This window comes from Seriola lalandi, unplaced genomic scaffold, assembly GCF_002814215.2.
Source record: "Seriola lalandi dorsalis isolate HSWRI2012SDOR001 ecotype SW California unplaced genomic scaffold, Sedor1 jcf7180002054966, whole genome shotgun sequence".
Lineage (NCBI taxonomy): Eukaryota > Metazoa > Chordata > Actinopteri > Carangiformes > Carangidae > Seriola > Seriola lalandi.
Genome location: NW_019525517.1, coordinates 356313 through 371632, shown reverse-complemented (window position 1 = coordinate 371632; position 15320 = coordinate 356313). Strand labels below are relative to the sequence as shown.

Genomic DNA, 15320 nt, shown 5'->3' with positions numbered 1-15320 from the left:
TTTATCACCTTGAAAGAAAGAGCTGACCCTCAAGCCAAGTGTCATATCATAGATGTAAAGGCACAATGTCAGCTGTCACTTTAAGTGAAAAAGAAACGAGACACTAATTGTCTCCCAACACACACAAAGTTCTTACCTTGCTCCTGTGCAGAAGGCCTCCCACACGGGGAGTGATTTGGTATTGTTAGAGAAGATGCAGTCATCCATCATCCAGCCATCAAGGGAGAGACAGTGACAGGTTATAGATTGGCTGGTCCTCTCTCTCTCTCTCTCTCTCTCTCTCTCTCTCTCTCCTTCTCCCTCTCTCTCTCTCTCTCTCTTTTTTTCTCTGGAGAGAGAACATAGGACAGAAGATGTGCTCCATGGTAATCAGTGCACAACCTTCTGTCCATTTCGGGGAATATCAGCGAAAAAAGCACAGTGACTCATCCCTGAAGTACCCCTCACACATTTTCGTCATTCTCTTTTTCTGCCTCCATGACTGTTTTTTTTTTTAAGACTTCTGCTCAACATAGAAACATCTATGACTTGAAAACAATGGCACCATATAGCATGCTGCACTCGCACTTTGGAATTGTAAGTAATTGCAGGTTGCCAGCTGGGAAGTAATTTTCTATATTTCACTGTTGGACCTTGGCATCGCAAAAATGAGGAAACACAGGTGGCAAATGTGGCACAAAAGTCACCAATGGTGACAGTCCAGCTGTGAAAAGTAAAACAGTAGTGGATCTAAAATGAATCATAATTATTGTAGTCTTTGATGATTAGTTTTGAGTTTGTCCAAATGTTATTTATTTTAATTAAATTAAGCTGGTGGTGCACAAATGTTAAAAATTCTTACCTAAGATTTATAGTTTATGGGAGTTTATATCATATCATCCCCAGACAAGCATGAAGTGGAACCTCCCAGCATACACCTGGGCAACAGACTCATGGGCGTTGTGTGAACTCACACTACACATTTTAATCAGGCTCTCTGCAGACACTTCCAGTAAAGTTTAATTAAAAGATGGCAGCGTCCTTAACATGTGTTGACTAAAAAAGAGAAAGGCAGCATCACTCGCTGCAGTCATGGAGGAACTGATTAAACCTCTGAAATATCTGACATGCCAGAAAATCCATCCATTCAAGATCAATTACTAGCTGCCATCCGAAATATGATGCTATAGTATGAAGACCTTAAGCTGCAGTTGAAAGCGTTTTTTAAAAAAGTCAGTAAGTGGACCCTGAGGAGGTTTTTTTTTTTTTTTTTTTTTAACAATTACATGGCATCAAATCTAAATATGCAAACATGTCAAGGGAAGAACAATGCTTTCACCGCATTGACTAACATGCGTTTTCCTAGATCTAGATAATGTATCCAGAAAGGTTTGACTCTTTTTATTATCAATAAAAGATGGGAAACAAAAAAAAGAAGTGTTTCTCAGAAACAAATACACTACAACTTTATATTAGCCATCAGAACTGCTTTTGGTTCTATATGTTTCTCACAGAGAGATGAAAATGTATCAGTCTCAGATGCATTGTGACTCATCGTGCTGAGCAGATGCTCCTCTGTCTCCAATATGATATGGCTTCCCACTTCCTGCCACCACAGTGTTTGAATGAAAAATATGGGGGAACACTAGAATGATATAGAGTATGAAGTGCTTTGGAAAATGAACTCTAGATTGCTCTACTTTAACCCTGCTTTCTTTCTCTATCACGCCGTCTGTACATTCTTCTCATTCCCCGTCCTCCATCAATGAATGCAATCAACCCTCCACCCACTAACCCCCACCTTCACCACCACCCCTACCCCCAGGCCTTCCTGTGTCTCACTCAGAGCTAGCGACAGCTATTCCCGAAGGCCTTCTCCTATTGCTCGTATTTGTTAAACACAATCACTGGCTGGCTCAACTCAGCAGACCGCTAACCACAGCTGCTGTCAGACACGCCGTGCTTTTCATCAGAACTTTATCAGCAATGTAAATGAAGAACAGACGAACACGGGGAAAATATAGCACTAATAGTTCTTATAATTATATGAATGAAAGGGAAAATCCACTCATTAAGACTATAACAAAGGGGAAAATGTGTTTTTATCATAACGTATATTTAATAAAAAAAGAAAAAACGTGTGGGAATGCAACATCAAACATTAAAACTGGGTTGTCCACATTCTCTTCATCAGCCTCTATATGTGGTTTTCTTCTCACCACTAGTGTCTGATGATATGACTCACAAACAGCATCTCATCCCATAGTGGAGTAGTTTTACCACTACGCCTCGTAGCTATCACTTTGGAGGGCTTCCCAACCTAAGAATGACTCAAAACAAGGAGCTGGTTGATAGGAAGAACTGGGACAATGCCAGTGTTTTTTTTTTTTTGTTTGTTTTTTTTTTTTATTTAATCATCCTACAGAAAAACCATTACAAAAGCAGCAGAGATACCAATCATCAGAGATAAGATTTTTAATCACATCTTATGGTGCTACAAATCAGAGAAAAATGAAATGAAATGTTGACAATGACGTTTTTATGTTTGAGCTGGGCTTTGTGGAATCTGGTCTTCCAAACCTGTGAAACCTCCATTATATAATTTCATAAATACTGCATATGTGTGTCTAAAAGGCAGGTATTATTTACTTTGTTTTCCTTTTGATAGCTGCATGGTTTGTCTGTGAATCCGCTGTGCTCTATGTTACATTTTAGCAGTAACAGCATTGGTTTCACTCTGTGTAATGCATTTTTTTTTTTCAATCAAGAGGATTTATCTCAACCCAAAACCCACTAATTTTGACCCGCCACCCGTTTGCTCGCTGCAATTTCACTGGCCCAAACACAAAGCAAGATAAAGCCTCATAATCTCCTTGTAGACTGCTGTCGCTGCCGCTCAAAATGTGCAGGCATGTGGTTATGCATGCATGTGTTTATGTGCCCGTAGATGACACGACAGCGCCGGTGTGCTTTGTATGAGAGCGGGCTAGAATGCCCAGGGCATCTGTTGACCCAGCTGGCATTTGCTGAGCGGTTGTAGTACGCCAGGTTAAGGACAACATTTATCCAGCATGCATTTATATTTGGGCATGTGTGTGTTTACGGGAGAGAGAGAGAGAGAGATTGTATTTTTGTGTGTGGGCGTGTGCTTGTGCACTGAGAGCACACTTAGGTCAAGGGTAAACCATTCCAGTTGAGAGGAAATAATCTGTAAAATGTTAAACAGCTAAAATTTACAGCTGTGACAGGAAAAAAGTCTTTAAATAAATTCCGCCACACCAAACAATGGATTGATTGCCAGTGACATTTTCGGAAACAATCACCCAGTTTCTCGTCACGTGGTGTTTGTGCAACAAACCTTTGTCTCTCGTGCATGAACACAATAGCGGCGCTTCATAGCCTGAGGTGCTAAGCAACAGCTCAACATTCTGTCTAAAACTAAATATAAGAGAGACAGCAAGAGAATAAGAACACACTCTTGTTTTGAAAAAAAAAAAGAAAAAGGCCTCCAGGCAAAGACAGAAGATGGAAAAGCAGAAGTTTTCTTGGAGAGCAGTGGCAGCAAACAGAGAAAGCAAAGATGCGAGTTTTATCACACATTGCCTCTTTTTCACACATACACAAAGATACAAAAACACAGCTATAACCACCTATCACAAAGAGGAATGAGGACAATTTGTCTGACGCACATAATCGGAGGAAATGTTTAGTAATTGATGTCAGCAGTTCTCTCTTATTGTTTTTGGGCTGTTGTGGTTGATGGGGATGATGATGTGTTTGTTGCGAGCTGCCTCAAACTGTCAGGCTAAATACAGTGGGTGTAAAGGAAGTCAATTCCCCGCCACCCCCCCACCCCCACCCCCTCAATCCCCAACCCTGTCTTCAAGAGCCTATCGATTTGCCAGTCATCAAAGAGTGACAAAAGGAGTGAAAAATCAAAACATATCAATCTAAATGGCGCTGGAGCAAGTCAAATGGAGGGCAAACAATGTAGTAAGGGAAGGAAAAAAGACGAACACGATGACCTTTTCTGTGGCAACTTCCTGCCATTCAGCTTGAGTTTTCATGCAGAAAAATCCACCTTGAATAGTAGATTTCATTCACGGCCCTGTTCCAAAAGCACTGTTTAGATGCCACAGACGCTTGCTCATACAGCAACCTCATGGCATTGTTTCTCTCTTTACTCATAAACCTTTAGCTGCTATTTCTATCATCTACGGCTGAACTGTAAATTCATTGCAATGAATATTTAATTAAAGCACCTGCTTAGGTGCACAGTTGGATTTAAAAGCCTCAGTGTGTGTGCATCTCTTATAGACCAAGCATCAGCCATATGTGCTCATCCTGTGCACATATGGACACTGGTCAACATATGTCACACAGTGTTGACACTGTACATTGACATATCAAAGCTTGCCATGTGTCTGCCCAATGGTAGTGAAGCTCTGTGCACAGCGCAGTATGTGGCAATGCAAATTAGTTTCATCTTTCATGTTTGCACTCTGCTTTGGGCTGATATTCAAATAAAGTGGAGTTCAAAGTTACCTCCAAGTAGATGAAGACAGAGCATGGCAATCCAGAAGAAGGTGGAGTTTATGTGATTTGAATACAAAAACAAAAGCGTACAGTATCTTGTTTAGAGAATGAAGCGTTTAGTGTCTGTTCAGATTAATCATCCTCACGGTAATTAGTTCATTTGAAAGGTTATTCCAAAACACTCCATTATACTCTTTTTGAAAAACAAACGACTCAATAAAATAAAGTCCTTGAAATGACACCGCTTTAGTAACAAAGCGATCCGACTTGTCTGTCAAGTGTAATTGCGCTCTTTGCAGTTCATGAAAGTTTGAATTAGTTCAGAAAGGAAATAGTAATGTGCATTTTTATGAAACTAACTTGAGGTACCATGTGGAATTTCGAGATAATGAGGCTGAGGTTTATATCGTTTCAGAAATATGTTCATACTGTTGTTTGGTATTGTTCAAGCATGGTTAGGGTCATGTCACCTCAACTATTTATTTCACATTGTAGGAGTCAAATGATGGGACTCCAATCTACCAACCAAATTGATCAAAGTCACAATTTTTTAAAAGTAAAGTTTTATCATGTCTATATTTGTACTAAAAAGAAAACTGAAAAAAACTCAAAGTTGCATGGCAACAAAGACAACTTAGAATTTCGACTCCTGTTAATTTACTCTAAGGTAAAATAACATCCATACAATATTTCCACTTGAAAAGATTTTTATCATCAACCGCAGTGGTTCGTAACCTTTTGTGCAAATATGAACATGACAATCATCCAATCATCTGAAATCATCAAAGTTGTCATTGTCTAGATAAGTGAACCACGACTGCTTTTTGGTGCTTAATTTTTTTCAGAGAGGGTAAAGAGCTAGATGTTTCCCTGCATTGTAAGGCGCAGAACTACAGGGATTGTACCACTACTCTTGTACAAGAGACTACTGTTTAAGCTTTTCTATTTTTTGTTTTTACTTTAAATGCTGATAATTTTAGGTTTATTGTAATAAATGTATATATTCCAACAAATGTAAGTTGACATTTTTACAGTTTATCTGCATAAGCTTTCATACCAGCTTTTAAACTTTTATACTTTAAAAATAAATGTATTTTGATTTATTTGTTTCTGGCAAGTGAAAGAGCACCCATGTCAGTACTTTTCTATGAATTGGTATCTTAAGAGAAATCTCTGAAGGAAAAGAAGATTGTCCTTGAGCTTCTTGGTTACCACATTTTGTATGTTTTATACCATATTAGATGTACAAATATGCCAATGTGAAAAGGGAGGCTATATATAATGTCTGCATTTGGAGAGGCTCTTACTGAGCGCTCAATAGGCCAAACTCCTTTTGGCCCAGTTACAAGCTGTTCTCTGACCGGCCAGATAATTTTAAAGAAGCAATGAGTTCAGGTTTTCCTCGGGTTCAGACCAAGATAGTTTCAGGAAATTAAAATTTCTTGTGTCGAGCTGTGGAGTATTTGTGTGACCATACATCCACTTTCTTGTATGCGCAGGCTGAGGTTTGTTGAAATAACGTAATTAACCTTAAATCGAGGAGTCTGTTAGAAAAGCCGACACAGCCCCTTTACCCTTGAACAAATCTCACATGATTATTTTCCGACTGCAAACAAACCCCATTTTGTATTGCGGTTGTAGCTCCCATTTGAGCAGTGTAATCAGATCAGGTGGAGCCACATAATAGCTGAATGCCAGTGAGGAATGGGTGCGCGTGTGGCGGCTAAATCAAATCAATGAGATAATCGATAAGTGGGGGCTGGAAGAAGAGGATTACTTAGAGCTGGAGGAAACACTCGGTAGGCCTTTCACTCATCTTGATTAAAGGCTCCGCTCACTGGTTTGTCGTAGACTAGTGTGCAGTGGGTTGACACCAAATCTGGGTCAATTTTGAGTGGAGATCTTTATAATTACTCAGGGTATTTGCTCCACAGTCTGCCTGCCAGACGTAAGAATATGAGTAAGGTTTGAAATATTTGAAATACATGTAGTTTGATTTATCTTCCCATGTTTGAACTCCAAGACCATATTGCTAAGTATTGAGCTTTTACTGGAGTTATTTCTTGTATCGTTCCATAGGTGCAGCCAGACTATGATCTAAAGCTCCAACCTGCATCATCTTTAGTTAAGTTGTCACAAAGCCAAATATACAACAATAAAAGACTGATTAGCCACTTCAAAAATGACATACAGTGAGTGTATTGCAAGGGTACATTGAGTAAGGCTGCAGGCGAAATTCCACCCAGGGCAAACACATTTTTACCCTCTACAGATTTTGCTTTTTTATATTGTAATTATATTTGAGATGTGTTTTTAGGATATGTTTGCATATTGAAGGGGATATTAACAAGCACAGTGATTACACAAGCTAATGCCTGCTTGTCACGCTGTTGTGTTTCCTTTCATGTAAAACACTTACACTCCAGTGCATTCAGTACCAATCACTGGCCCTGAATCCAAGCAAAACATTAAAGAATGGAGGGCATTCCATTACTATTGTGGCTCACAAAGAACATAAGCGCTAATAAAACCCAACCACTGAGACTTATAGGCTTGCAGTGGATGGGCTAATAATAATATCTGGGAGTAACACCAAAAAATCCCTGGGGATAATGCCACATAATCACTGCTACACATCCCCATGGTCTAATACCAGCAGCAAGGGTTGCAGTGGCTGCAGAGTTTGGAAGTGCAGGACTGCTGGCAACTCTTTAGTGCAACACATGGGACTTTCATCAAAGCTAACATCAAAGGCTAATACCCGAGCTTAAAATCTTTTGGGGATTTTTACAAAACCTAAACAAGAGCCGACACAGTAAATCTGACCATTGGGAGTAAGATAAAAGCTAGTCGCTGATGCTTTAGCTCAAATTAAAGGAAAAGACTGGTGTTTTAGTTTCGTAATGCTGTCATTTAGAACTCCGTCTGAATCTGAGGCACGGCAAGCAAGAGGACGGGTATGCTGACTGACAGACAGTATACTTGGGATCACTTGGCCAAATAAAAAAAAAAAAAAAAAAACAGGTTACCTTTTTCTGAGTGAAAACGAAAAACAAAGCAGATGGGCCTGAGGTGGCACAAACACAAGAGATAATGTTGGTAGTGGGTGTTGAGGCCACAATGAGAATTCCATCTGATGACTAACCAACCAAACCAGCCAAAGGTAAATTGTTCTTAGTCTATGAAGTAGTAACCTTGAAGAAAAAATACGGTTCCAAATACAAGACACACACAAACTATTTTCCATACCCTCAGGATTATGGCCCTGACTTCAACCAAAGCGAGACCATTGAGACTTACACCAAAGCGGAGTTATGAGATGTGCAGATGATGTTATCCCTGCTGGAAGTGTTGCATCAGCTGCCAGCTCCTCAGGGGGAACTATCACACAAACTACGGCAGGCCTGCTGGGCCACAACAGTGTTGGAGTGTTGTGTGCCCAGCGTGTAAAAGAGGCAAACTCCACTCCACTGTGTTCTCCAGCAGCTATTATCCATTGCATTAATGAATGGGTCCTACTGTTAGACACTGAGTCACACAGGACTACAAGCACATAGGAACACCGGACAGATAGCAGTCTCTAATGGATTCACACACAAAAGATATGTAATATTTTGAAGATGTATTATCCAGTATTTTACACATTATACCACTCTGCTGCAGAATATATGGCATTTTCCATTAAATGTAATAGGACTCCATACATGTATAACAGCAGTCGGAATTAACCCTATAACAGTAAGACACTAATTATTAGTGTCTATGTTCTTTTGATAAAACAAATCAAAACAAAACAAACCAAAAAAAAAAAACCTTGAAATCATCAGGGAGACCTAAATTCATTTATGAACTACTTATCATCAGATTAAAGTCAAGTGTCATGCTGGAGGAGGAGGATATTCCACAACCTGCTTGCTATGTAGCAATAGCAAAACTAACAAAAATTGCTCCTTTAATGGCTTATAACTGATCTATGAAGCATTAGTAAATTATGTAAACCCAATCATTACAGCATATAAACCCTCTATAGATAGCGCCTCATTAGACAGTGGAACTGAATACATTCACATTGAAGTTGCAGTGTTGGGCATTGTGTGATAGTACAGCCAGAACTGTAGAGAGCCAAATGTGTCATTTTCTCCCCAGGGATTCTGATTGAATCCTGACAGTATAATTTGAAAATAATATAATAAGACAATGTCTTGATACTATACAATGTAAAAACCTGCAGCGTACTGTGCTGCACTCATTTTGAAGTTTCTTCTGTATTAAGGAACAAAGGCAGTGAAACTCAACTGTGTATTTATAAACCCTTCAGGACATAAATAATGCAAAATAATATAGACATATCATAAATCAATGCTGTCACATGTCCGGTTACAGCAACTGAATCAAACCCAATGAAAGATTTCTGAAACCAAACATGGTTTTTTTACTCAACCTCAACCACACTTTATTTAACAAAATAGAAGCAGGTCAAATATTGCAAAGCATATAAATGTATCTTTGAAACACAGCGTTTGAAAATTATGACAAATCATCAGTGGGCTGTGGCACAGTAATACTCCACAGAAGAGACACATAGTTACCCCAGTCCCCCCTCCCTGTGATTGGACAGAAGAGCAGGGAACAGGGAGTTGAGGATGGAAGCAAGGTGACTGGACAAAAAATGCAAAAGGGAGGTGGTGGTGATGATGATGATGATGATGATGATGATGATGAGTGTTTGTCACAGATCTGCTGAGATGTTAGTCCCCAAGGTCAAGCTGCGGCGAGGTTACATATCTGGGAAGAGGGGAAAAGGGGAGGGCAGTGTGGAAGTAAGGGTTTAGACACATACATGCAAATAGTCACGCAACTGCGCTCTCTCGCTCTCTCGCTATGTCTCTCTCTCTCTCTTTCTGTCTTTCATTTGTCCTCATACACACATGGGAAGGGGGTGGGAGTTAGGGGTGGGGTGGGACGGGATGCATGTGCATGCACAAACACACGCACGGGCAAGGGGGCAGGCCGACAAAGAAAGCACGAGGGGGGGAGTGATTCAGCACCATGGACAGCGCTAGTCTGCATACTAGGGTAGATACTGTAGGCCTACTAGTGGGCGGGAGGGGAAGGGGGGGGGTGTAAGCCCATCTCACATCAACTCTGTACACTCTCACCATGGCCATTGGCATCTTAGGTAGATTTTCTCCCAATTATGCTGAAATCTTGTCTAAAATTAGGCATCTTAAAGTGGTTTTTTTTAAAGAAAACAATTGGCAAAGTTAAAATAAGTTGTCAGCACTGGGAAATTTTACATCATAATTTAACAAAATCAAAATCAAAAATAAAGACTGCTAATTGCACATTCCTCGCATGTTTCAGACACCGCAGAGAAGTTAAAGAATTGAGAATTTTTCATATGACCCAACTTTTAATGCTTATCTGCTGTTTTTCTCCTGTAATATCCAAATCCAGGTTCAGTTAAAGCAGTATAGGCTAAGCAGCAGCAGCAGCAGACCCGTCAGCTGAGCTCTGCAAAACAGGTATTCAGTCATGGCATTGTTTTCATGAGCCTACAAAAACCATGCGAACCCCTCCCCCCCGACCAGCAAGAAGAGTTCCTTAAGTTCAAAATGCTGAATTGAAAAAGGCATCTCGCATTATCGAATCACTTCCACAACATGTGTGTCTGTGTCTGTGTGTGTGTGTGTCTGTGTGTGTGTGTGTGTGTGTGTGTGTCTGTGTCTGTGTGTGTGTGTCCGTTTTTTCACCATACCTCATGTATCTCTATGGGTCTGGCCACTTGCTGAGTTGTTGCCATAGTATGCCCCCCCACCTCCCAACTCACACCCTAAAACAGCCTATTTCAAGCACATTTTGTAGTAAATACAGTGAGTTTCAGTTCTCTTATTTGGACAAGATTGGATGGCTTTACAAAAGCTCACAATATGATGAAAGTGAAACATAGCCATAAGCTTTTTTGTGGAGGAATACTCTTTTTCTGACATTAAAAAAGCATTCTAGTCTATATCAGTCTACCTGCGCTGTTTACATAGATCGAATTATACCTACATAGCTCAATTGAAAACACTTCTTTGCTCAGTTGTTGAAAAAATATGATGGTATAAACCCCCCTTTTTAAATTACTTCTTGTGTTTTTTTTTCTTCCTCTCACCCAAAGCAGGCTATATTCATTGACACACAAAACCACGGAACTGTTATTGTAGCTACATTAACTTTGCAGCATAAGCATCTGAGTGACGTTAATTGGTCATGCTCATCTGCATGTCTGAATATCTGAAAGTCAACAATTGGCACACCATAAAATAACACAGTTTTACATTCATAAAGGAGATGATGACTGCGCAGACGTGGATTTAATCTGCACCATCTAATACGGTATAAATAACCCCAATATTTATCGACAATCAAATGATAACAAACAGAAAATAACATGCACTGACAGCTTCACTTCCATCACTCCTTTCCGATAGTCATCATTGTTGATTTTTTTTCTCTTTTCTCCAAACAAGTTTAAAACAACAAATACAAATCCTAACTGCAGGTTCACAAAAAATAGAGAAATGGCACTTTGTAATAGTCATACATAATCTTAATATCTATATATAGTCGTCATATTGATATAACATGAAAGGGTCGAGTTTGCTTCTTTGTTGGTTATGGTGGTTATGGTTCCTCGCCGTCGCGCGCGCGCGCGCGCTTTGTGTGTGTGTGTGTTGAAACCATGCGAAATATCATCATGCAGATTATGATACATCGGGTCCGAGTATTTACATTTACATTCATGCGTTCGTGCACCATTCCCCGCGTCCTCGGTCTCGCTCTCTCTCTCTCTTTCTCTCTCTCACACACACGCCCTCTCCCTCCTTCCTTTTTTTCTCCCCCCCCACCACCACCTCTTTTTTTCTGTCTCATACTGATCCGTAGTCCGATTGCGGCAAATAGCAGAACTGGGAGGAGGAGGGAGGGAGGCAGGGAGGGAGGGGTTTTAGCCAGGGGGGCTCGGCATGTACATATATTACAGAGTGGGGCCTGTGCAGCAGCAGACTGACTTACTTGGTTCAACTGGAGGAAACAAGACATAAACAAGTCTGTGTCCCCCTGTGATGAACAAAAGCGGCTGATTCTTGCTGTTTTAGTCATGTGTCAGTCTGTCTGCGTGACTGTTTGTAATCCAGTCTGGCGTGGGCTTATTCTATACAGTCCCTTTACGCATCGTTTGTCGTGGAGAGGTGCGTGCTGCAGTCGAAGCCCCGGTGCGCGCCCCCGTCTGCGTGATAAGGCCCGCTGTGCCAATAAGACGAGTCACACACTGTCTGTAAGGAATTGATCTCCGAGGCGGAAGAGTTCCCGTCCCTCCGCTTTGACCTCTTTCGATTCCGCAAAATAAACACAAGCATTCCTACAACAGTGAAAGCGGACGTGACAAACACCAACAGCAACCCGGGGACGAGCACTGAGATAGAGACCCTGTTCGGCTCCAAATAAGAGTTCGAGCGCGTCCCCGAGTCCAGGGTGAAAGTGCTGTTTTTGGACAGGGAGGTGGGGGAGATTCTGTCATAGAGTTTGGGACACATGAGGTCGTTCCGGACGTAGCGGAAATCTCGTTTCCAAAACTCTTCAGGGGACTCGCACTTGAGATCGCTCACTATCACATCGGCCCCGAGTTTCTCCGTCCACTGCTTGAAGGGCACGATGTTGCACGAGCAATCCCACGGATTCCCGTGCAAATCGATCTGTATGATTGAGTTGAGCTGGTCTAACACGCCAGCCACCGGGAGATAGGGGAAATAATTATTATGCAGGCTAATTTTGGATAAAGAAATCCCAAGGAAAGCATCCACGGGTAACGATTTCAGCAAGTTGTTGTTGAGGAACAGAACCCTCAGATTTGGCATGGGGCCGAACGCACCTGCCACTATCATCTGGATGTCGTTGTATTCCAAACTGAGATATTCCAGATTCACAAGGCCCACGAACATCTCTGCTATCAGCGTATCCAGATAGTTCTTATCCATGTAGAGCCACCTCAGCTCGCTCTGGTTCAGGAAAGTGCTGTTGTCAATCACCTTAATGTTGTTCCCACCCAGATCAAGCAGGTTCAGGCTGGAGTAGCCGAGCAGCTGATTCTTTTTCACTGCGTGGATGTTGTTATCTCTCATGTTCAACTCGTGAGCGGCCAGGGGCTTAGGCTTGAGGTTGGATAAGCTCTCGATCTTTTTGCCCTCACAGTTGACCCCCAGCCCTTGTCTGGAACCGACCAGCTTGCAGTTGCACGGCTGGGGGCACGTCATGTTGTGCAGCTGCTCTCTTTCCCCGTTCACACCTGTCACCACTGGAGTGGGCTTAGTTTTCAGCTGCCAGTTCTCACGAGATTTGGAGCGGCTCTTGGGTCCGTGGCCACCAGGCGTCGGGGGTCCGCTTGCGTCTCCGCTGGGCTTGCAAGACGTTGGACGCGGGCCGTGGGCCACAGGCTGCGAGGTCTCCTCCTGGGTGGGAGGGGCGACCAGGCTGGCGTCCACGCCGCCGCTCTGTGAAGGGCACAGATCCTCTTCTGACGTCTCGTTTAAGTCGCTCCCTTGCAGCCTGGTGGGAGCCTCGCATATCACCCTCCCAATGAGCGCGTTATGCGGTATGTTCTCCAGCCATTCCTTCAGAGAAACCAGGTCGCAGTTACAGTCCCATGGGTTGTCCTCCAACAAAACCTCCGCAATGCCCGGTATTTGCTCAAGGATCCCCTCATAAGGCAACGTTTTGATTCGGTTTCCCCGCAGGTCGAGATGCGTAATGGGCACATGTTGAAACACGTTTATAGGTAGCGCACTGATGAGGTTGTCGTTAAGTATTAACACTTCAAGTTTATTTAGGTCCCTGAAAACGGCGGGGTCAATATCCCTCAGTAGATTGAAATCAGCTTGGAGATATTCCAAGTCGTCTAACCCCAGAAATGTACTCTTCCTGAATGATCTTATCTTATTGTTATTGATGTGCAGCCTTTTCACCAGCTGCAGCCCCAGAAAGGCGCCGGGGACAATGTCGTGCAGACCATTGTTCTCCAAATGCAAGCTCACAGCATTGTAAAAGTTGGCGAACTCGTTGGGAAATAGCCTGGATAGAGAATTCCCGTGCAACAGCAAGTGGTAAAACTGCGAGCTCGGGCCAGTCAAATGCTGCAGAGTGGTGAAGCTCCTTTTTTCGCAGTCTATGTGCAGATCTCCCTCTATCTCGTTGCAAGAGCATATCTGCTCCTTACAAACGTCCCTTGTAACATTTCCACTAGCAACACAAAGAGCCGCATTCAGCAGAACAATCCAAAGCAGCATTTTTCAACGTGAACAATTCATTCCCGGTTTCAAGACATACGAGCTGTGATTTTAGTCTACATCAATCAGAAGAAAAACAGGAGGAGATATAGACATTTAGGGAGAAGATAAGGCAGTCTTTTATAACAGATCCATGCTGCATCTAACCTGCTCTTGTGTCCAGACTTGCAGTTTGAAAATGACCACATAAACGTCTCTTTCACATCGACTGAATCCTCAGAGCCTCCGCGTGTTTATGATCAAAATCAAAAACAGCGAGCGGCAGTAGAGTCCAACACATCTTTAGGCTTTTTCACTTCGTTTAAGACTGACCTTGGCAAGAAAAAAAAAAAAATGAACAAATCCGTGCCTTTTTCTCTTCTCTCTCCCACCCCCCCTCCAGTCGTGCTGCGTGTTGCGGCGTTGGGAGCTGTTCCCTCTCCCCTGGTGCTGAATTCACACCCTGCGCTGGAGCTTTCGGAGGCGATCCCACCGCTGCAAAACACCCGCATCCCCCCTCACATCCTTCGGCGTTTTTGCCTCGCTCGTTTGCGCCGTTTCTCTCACCCTCCCCCCTCCTCCTCCTTCTCTATTTTGTGTGCGTGTGTGTGTGCGTGTGTGTGCGGCGATTCGGGAATCACAAAAAGAGGAACGCGGAGACTGTGTTCATCCTAGCGCGGTGCTCTAAGAAAGATCTGACACCCTCTACTGAGCTGTAATGGCAAAAATCCGTCGACTGACTGAGGGAATGCTGAGAGGAGAGAGCAGAAAAAAATCAATCCACATACAGGGGCAAGTTTTTGTTTTTTTTCAACTATAAAAAAAAATCACACTTTACAGCTTTGGACGTGTAGGTTATTTCCATCCAGATGCACAAAAAATAGGTTTCTGCCTCAAAATTAGGCTCCTTTTTGCAAATTCCTCTTCTCACTCTTCAAGCTTGCAGCTCCATGGTAAAAGTGTCCAAGTCGACATCATCGGGAGACTTCACATAAGGATCGTTCTGCCTCAGCTCAGTGCTTTAAATTGCACCCCCACACACACACACCATCCTCAAAGGATAGACGGTGTTACTTTAGCCGATCTGTCCCCGGATCATTTGCGCCACACAAGCCTCCACTGACTTTCGCCCCGTGATTTGAAAACACTGTTGAATGCGGTAAAAGCTGGCTCTCCGCTACACACACAGGCATGCCTCAGTCCAGCAAAAAAAAAAAACAGTTGACTATACAACAAACGATGCGTCAGTGTGGCACCCTATATGCGCATGTGTGCGTGACGTTTTTTGATTCTTTTTTTCTAAGATAGAAATCCTTTGCTTAAAAAAAAAAAAAGAAAAAGATCCACAACTGAAAAAAGTCAAAGGGAAGTGGTTTGAACATCTCATCTCCTATCACTTTGTATTATACTCCATTGTTTTAAGAGTATTGCATCAGCTGAAGGGGCAAATGGTTGCACAGGAGAGTTTGGTAGTTACCCCCCTCCATTGCCCTCCATCCA

The 15320-nt window shown here is 42.4% G+C and overlaps 1 protein-coding gene across 1 annotated transcript; it reads right to left on the bottom strand.

Moving 5' to 3' along the window:
- Positions 1-11399: 11399 nt before the first annotated feature.
- slitrk1 (SLIT and NTRK like family member 1) lies at positions 11400-15033 on the bottom strand. The gene has a single exon (XM_023395643.2). It carries the CDS (start codon positions 13839-13841, stop codon positions 11727-11729), a length of 2115 nt encoding a protein of 704 aa, XP_023251411.1. The 5' UTR covers positions 13842-15033; the 3' UTR covers positions 11400-11726.
- Positions 15034-15320: the final 287 nt, after the last annotated feature.